This window comes from Narcine bancroftii, chromosome 3, assembly GCF_036971445.1.
Source record: "Narcine bancroftii isolate sNarBan1 chromosome 3, sNarBan1.hap1, whole genome shotgun sequence".
In the NCBI taxonomy this organism is placed as follows: domain Eukaryota; kingdom Metazoa; phylum Chordata; class Chondrichthyes; order Torpediniformes; family Narcinidae; genus Narcine; species Narcine bancroftii.
The window spans coordinates 235,485,539-235,492,343 of record NC_091471.1 but is presented as its reverse complement, the minus strand read 5'-3'; the positions used below and the strand labels follow the sequence as shown (position 1 = coordinate 235,492,343).

General features: G+C 59.1%; 1 protein-coding gene across 1 annotated transcript; it reads right to left on the bottom strand.

The window, feature by feature from the left end:
* Positions 1–3,128: 3,128 nt before the first annotated feature.
* mmgt1 (membrane magnesium transporter 1) lies at positions 3,129–6,634 on the bottom strand. Its single transcript, XM_069927090.1, has 3 exons — positions 6,537–6,634; positions 5,862–5,965; positions 3,129–3,943 (listed from the first exon to the last, which is right to left on the bottom strand). The coding sequence occupies exons 1-3, from the start codon at positions 6,576–6,578 to the stop codon at positions 3,790–3,792; spliced, it is 300 nt and encodes a 99-aa protein (XP_069783191.1). The 5' UTR covers positions 6,579–6,634; the 3' UTR covers positions 3,129–3,789.
* Positions 6,635–6,805: the final 171 nt, after the last annotated feature.

Below are 6,805 nucleotides of genomic sequence, written 5' to 3'. Positions count from 1 at the left end.
CTGTCCTCGTGACAGTGATGCTCATCTTTGGGCTCCTGGACCCTTTCCCCGATGGTAGCAGAGTGAAGAGGGCATGGCTTGAGGGGTGGGGGATTTGAGGATAGAGGCTGCTTTTTGAAGACCATGCCTCATGTCAAAGTCCTTGATGTCGCAAGGCAAGTTAACAACCCTCTAGAGTTTATTCTTGTCCTGAGTTAGTACCTCTGTACCAGGCAGTGATACAACTGGCCAGAATGCTCTCCATGGTCCATCTGTAGAGGTTTACAGGAGTCTTCGGTGACAGACCGAACCTCCTCAGACCCCTCACAGAGTCTAGCCTCTGGTGAGCCACCTTTGTGATTGGAGGACACAATCAGGGAAACGACCCACTCCGGATCGAGGTGTCAGCACTGGGAAGCAGCACTTTGTTTGTGAATCTGCAGGGGTCATTGACTGCATCTGGTGCTCCCGCTGTGGATTCCTTTATATTAGAGAGACTAGATGCAGACTGCGAGATTGCTTCGCTCAGCACCTCTGCTTTGTCGTTTGCACCAATGTATTTATTTTTAAAATGTATTTAGACTATTTTTGCATTTGTAATGCTGAGCAAAACATTGAATTTTGGAACTTGTGACGAAAAATTCTCCAGCTGATCTCAGGGCTGTGTGCTTGGCCCGCTCCTATTCACGCTGCCAGCCCACAATAACCATCACCAGGTCCAGCTCCAACAGCCTTGTCACCTTTTCAGATCACACAAGTCGTTCACCTCATAAGCAACGAATCGCACTAGAGGGGGATAATGGTGTGAGAGGAACCTGCGTCTCAACTTGGACAAGATGGAGACAATCGTGGACTTCAGCTGGACCAGAAACGACTACCCTCCACATTAACAACTCTGTAGTGGAGAGAATGGAGAAACCAAGTTCCTTGGAGTTCACTGAACTAGTGACCTTTGGCAGACACTCAGCACCTCCTCACCTGTCAGGAAGGTGCCACGACTGCACTTCCTGAGAAGACTGGAGTGGGCAAGGCAACTGGCCACCGTCACGTCAACCTTCTACAGGAGCTCTATCGAGAGTGGCCTGGCTGGCTGCATCGCCGTGTAGTACAGTTGCTGCAGAGAAATGGATCAGACATCAATCCACAGGAGCAGAAGAGTGGCCGAGAGGATCACTGGAAAATAGCACCCGCCCCCCCCAGCCACCCACCGATGTGATCTACTGGGATCGTTGTCTGAAGAGGCCGTGCAGAATCGCTGAGGCCCCCTTCCACTCCTCCCCGTATATGGTGTCTTTCAGCTGCTCCCGTCAGGGGAAGAGATAAAGGAGAATCTGAGACAGCACCATCAAGCTGAGGAACAGGTTCTTCCCATAGGCAGCGAGAATGATGAATGACCATAGGAGTTGCTCACACTAACCCTCCAAGACTATTTATATAAGCAGGTATTTATTTGTACAGATTAAATGCTTGTCCTGCATGGACCAGAGAAAGCTGTTTCATCAGGTTTGACACGTTCAAGCAGATGACAACATTCCTCTACTTATGATGAGGTTGCGTTCCAAAAAACAATCGCAAGTCGAAAAATCACACATCGAAACAGAATACAGCCCTGTATTGGCCCCCATACAGATCCCATGTCAGTCATGACACAAATCCCTCTGCCCCATGCTCCCCAGTCATGTCGATCCCCACTCTCTCCCCACAGCCCCGTGTCAGTCCCCACACTGATCCCTCAGCCTCATGTTGGTCCCCACACTGATCCCACTCTCTCCCCACTGCCACATGTCAGTCCCCTCACTGATCCCACAGCCCCGTGTCAGTCCCCACATCGATCCCACAGCCCCATGTCGGTCCCCACATTGATCCCACAGCCCCGTGTTGGTCCCCACATTGATCCCACAGCCCCGCGTTGGTCCCCACACTGATCCCACTCTCTCCCCACAGCCCCGTGTCAGACCCCTCACTAATCCCACAGCCCCGTGTCGGTCCCCACTCTGATCTGTCTCACTCTCTCCCAACAGCCCCATGTCAGTCATGACACAGATCCCTCTGCCCCTCTCTCTCCCCACAGCTCCATGTTGTTGCCCACACTGATCCCACTTTCCCACATTCTTCTCAGTTCTGTATTGGTCCCCGTACTGATCCCACACCCCCGCTGTCTCTCCACAGCCCCATGTCAGTCTCCACACTTCTCCCACTGCCCTACTCTCTCCCCACAGCCCTGTGTCGGACCCCACACTGATCCCACTGCCCCGACCTCTCCCAACAGGCAGGGAATCTCACTTGAAATGTCGCGGGATTGAGGGAGACAAGGCAGGGAGGGAATCTCACTGGGAATATCGCAGGATTGGTGGAGACCAGGCAGGGAATATCGAGGGATTGGGGGAGACCAGGCAGAGAATCTCACCGAGAATATCGAGGGATTGGGGGAGACCAGGCAGGGAATTTCACTGGGAATAACGCAGGAGACCAGGCAGGGAATTTCACAGGGAATATTGAGGGATTGGGGGAGACCAGGCAGGGAATCTCACTGGGAATATCACGGGAGACCAGGCAGGGAATTTCACCAGGAATATCGAGGGATTGGGGGAGACCAGGCAGGGAATCTCATTGGGAACGTTACAGGATTGGGGGAGATCAGGCAGGGAATAACACTGGGAACGTTGCAGGATTGGGGGAGATCAGACAGGGAATCTCATTGGGAACGTCACGGATGGGAGGAGAGCAGGTTGGGAATCTCATCGGGAATGTCGAGGGATGGGAGAGACAGGGAATTTCATCATGAACATCACGGGATTGGGGGAACCAGGTAAGGAATCTCATTGGGAACATCGCAGGATGCGGGAGACAAGGAATCTCATCAGGAAGGTTGCGGGATTGTGGGAGACCAGGTAGGGAATCTCATCAGGAATGTCGCAGGATTGGGGGAGACAGGGAATGTTGAGGGATTGGGGGAAGACCAGGCAGGAAATCTAATTGGGAACATCGCGGGATTGGGGAGACCAGGTAGAGAATATCATTGGCAATGTCCCCTCCGGGAAGGGAGTGGAAGAGAGTGGGTAAGGGAGGAGGAGAGGGCAGAGTGGGGGATAGGATTGGGGAGGAGATGAAGCAATGTTCTCTGCAGTGAGTACACACGCCCACAGACACAAGGTTGGACCAGAGAAGCCTGGTTTTATTGCAGAAACCGGTGCCCTTCTCCCCGATACCCTCCCCTTACAACCCCACCCAACCTGGACTTCCCATCTCTTTGCTTCCTGGGTGGAACAGGGATTCTGGGAGCCCACCCTGGGGATGAAGTCCTTCCCCTTGGTCTCCAGGCCTCAACTCCTGCTCAAGACACTAGGAGCCTGGGCAGTTTTTCTGCCACCCACAGGGGCCCAACATATGGAACCTGGGTTTGATTCTCCTGCCCGCAGGGACCCTGGCCCTTATTGGAAGATTGGACCCTGTGGCAACTAGGTCCTGACAGAGCCTTGGAAAAGGGGTGGGAACTAGGCCCCAAATGGAGCCGCGGGGGGGGCGGGGGGGGGGATCTGGGACCCGAATGGAGCCGGGGTGGAGGGGGAATCTAGGCCCCAAATGGAGCCTGGGGGGGGGGGGGGGGGGGATCAGGTCAAATGCAGAACCCGGAATTCTTTCTCCCACCACTCTGGAGGGGCCCTGCGAAGTGACATTGTCCGGGACACAACATCGGGCCTGTCCTGGGAAAGTTTAGCTGAGGATCCGCCTGGGGGCAGAGGCATGGAGGGAGGAACGAGGCCAGGTGAGGGGCTATGTCACAGGAGGGCCCTTCCAAGCCCTCAGGGGCTAATGTGGGCCCGGCTGCAGTCTCCGCAGTTTTAGGGTGGAGGGTATAGCCTGCGGCTGAGAGAGGGGGGCTCTGTCCGGGGTCTGGAACAATAGGCGGCCCCTGTGGTTGAACAGATAGAAGGAGGGGTGGTTCCTCAGGGTCTCGAACGTCCTGGAAGGAGGGGGAGAGAGGGGGGAGGGGAGAGAGGGGGAGGGGAGAGAGGGGGGAGGGGAGAGAGGGGGAGGGGAGAGAGGGGGAGGGGAGAGAGGGGTGGAGGGGGAGAGAGGGGGAGGGGAGAGAGGGGGGAGGGGAGAGAGGGGGAGGGGAGAGAGGGGGAGGGGAGAGAGGGGGAGGGGAGAGAGGGGGAGGGGAGAGAGGGGGGAGGGGGAGAGAGGGGGAGGGGAGAGAGGGGGAGGGGAGAGAGGGGGAGGGGAGAGAGGGGGAGGGGAGAGAGGGGGAGGGGAGAGAGGGGGAGGGGAGAGAGGGGGAGGGGAGAGAGGGGGAGGGGAGAGAGGGGGGAGGGGGAGAGAGGGGGAGGGGAGAGAGGGGGAGGGGAGAGAGGGGGAGGGGAGAGAGGGGGGAGGGGAGAGAGGGGGAGGGGAGAGAGGGGGAGGGGAGAGAGGGGGGAGGGGAGAGAGGGGGAGGGGAGAGAGGGGGAGGGGAGAGAGGGGGAGGGGAGAGAGGGGGAGGGAGAGAGGGGGAGGGGAGAGAGGGGGAGGGGAGAGAGGGGGAGGGGAGAGAGGGGGAGGGGAGAGAGGGGGAGGGGAGAGAGGGGGAGGGGAGAGAGGGGGAGGGAGAGAGGGGGAGGGGAGAGAGGGGGGAGGGGAGAGAGGGGGTGGGGAGAGAGGGGGAGGGGAGAGAGGGGGAGGGGAGAGAGGGGAGGGGAGAGAGGGGGAGGGAGAGAGGGGGGAGGGGAGAGAGGGGGAGGGGAGAGAGGGGAGGGAGGAGAGGGGAGGGAGGAGAGGGGGGAGGAGAGGGGGGAGGGGAGAGGGGGAGGGGAGAGGGGAGAGGGGGGAGGGGAGAGGGGGGAGGGGAGAGGGGGGAGGGGAGAGGGGGGAGGGGAGAGGGGGGAGGGGAGAGGGGGGAGGGGGGAGGGGAGAGGGGGGAGGGGGGGGAGGGGGAGAGGGGGAGGGGGGGTGTGAGAGGGAGGGGTGAGAATGAGAAGGGGAGGAGGGGAAGGGAGAGAATAATTACATGGCATTCAAGTTCCCCTCACCCCTGTCCAATCACACATTTCTGGGGTGGGACAGAGTGAAGCTTGCTCTCTTCCCCCCACCCCCACCTCCCGTACTGTCACATACTCCCAGGGTGGGACATAGAGTGAAGTCCCCTCTCCATCATACTGTCACACACTCCCGGGGTGGGACACAGAGTGAAGCTCCCTCTCCCCGTCCCTCACACATTCCCGGGGTGGGATACAAAGTGAAGTCCCTCTCCCTCACATACTCCTTGGGTGTGACACAGACTGAAGCCCCTCTCCCCCATCCCATCACACACTCCGGTGTGGGACACACAGTGAAGCTCCCTCTCCCCAATCCCGTCACACTCTCCTGGGGTGGGACAGAGAGTGAAGCTCCCTCTCCTCGTCCCGTCACACACTCATGGAGTGGGGACACAGAGTGAAGCTCCCTCACCCCTGTCCAATCACACACTCCCAGGATGGGGGCACAGTGTGAAGCTTCCTCTCCCCATCCCGTCACACACTCCCAGTTTGGGACTCAGAGTGAAGCCTTTTCTCCCCTGCCCTGTCACACACTCCCGGGGTGGGACAAGAGTGAAGTCCCCTTTCCCCCGTCCTTGTCAAACACTCCCGGGGTGGGACAGAGAGTGAAGCTCCCTCTCCTCGTCCCGTCACACACTCATGGAGTGGGACACAGAGTGAAGCTCCTCAACTCCCTCACCCCTGTCCAATCACACACTCCGGTGGGGTGGGACTCAGAGTGAAGCCTTTTCTCCCCTGCCCGGCCTGTCACACACTCCCGGGGTGGGACAAGAGTGAAGTCCCCTTTCCCCTGTCCCATCACACACTCAAGGGCTTGGACTCAGAGTGAAGCTCCCCTCTCCTATGCATTGGGGAAGGGTTACGCACTTGTGTTTGAGTTCGGACGTGGCATCCATGTCCTTGAAGTCACCCGCGATGTGAACGATCCCGTAACAGGTGAGGAGAAAGGCGAGGAGGGTCTGTAGCACAATCTACGTGGAGGGGAGAGAGGGCGGGGACAAGGGGGAGGGGAGAGAGGGCGGGGACAAGGGGGAGGGGAGAGAGGGCGGGGACAAGGGGGAGGGGAGAGAGGGCGGGACAAGGGGGAGGGGAGAGAGGGCGGGGACAAGGGGAGGGGAGAGAGGGCGGGGACAAGGGGAGGGGAGAGAGGGCGGGGACAAGGGGGAGGGGGAGAGAGAGCGGGGACAAGGGGGAGGGGAGAGAGGGCGGGGACAAGGGGGAGGGGACAGGGGTGAAGGAGCAAAGGAGAGGAGTTGGGTAGAGAGGAATGAGAAAGCTGGTGTTTTCCACGCCACCCCCCCCCAATGCCCCACCACCACCCCTCCACCCTCTTTCCCACACCTCCCTTTCTACCTCCCTGAACCAGCACCCATCTCCCTCTCCCTCATGCTCCCCTCCCTCCCCCCTCTTCCCCTCTCCTCCCCCCCTTCTCCCTTACTCCATCCCCCTCCCTCCTCCTCTCCCCACTCCCTTCCCTTCCCTTCTTACTCTCATCCCTTCTCCCTTCCTCTCTACCTCGTCGCCCCCCATCCCCACACTCACATCCACCGGCAGTGTCTCATGTTCTTTCTCTGTCAACCTCATGTACGATCGGTCTGTGGGGAGAGGGAGAGAGGAGGTGGGTCAGGCCAGGCGTGGGGGTGGGTTAATTCCATCTGTCAGACACCCCAGGGTCCATTCCACTCCCTGTCCTGTATACTACGTTGCCCACCTCTCCCCTCATCTTGGATTCCCCATCATCACAGCCCCTCCCTCTCCCAAAGACCCAGCCCCCTCCCACCAGGACACCACTTCGCTCCAAACCATCTACA

Coding starts and splice junctions, on each gene's coding strand:
- mmgt1 (XM_069927090.1), bottom strand. CDS start 6,578: ATGAGGTTGACAGAGAAAGAACATGAGACACTGCCGGTGGAT. Junction 5,966..6,536: donor ATGAGACACTGCCGGTGGAT/GTGAGTGTGGGG, acceptor CCCTCCACGTAG/ATTGTGCTACAGACCCTCCT. Junction 3,944..5,861: donor ACGTCCGAACTCAAACACAA/GTGCGTAACCCT, acceptor CCCTCCTTCCAG/GACGTTCGAGACCCTGAGGA.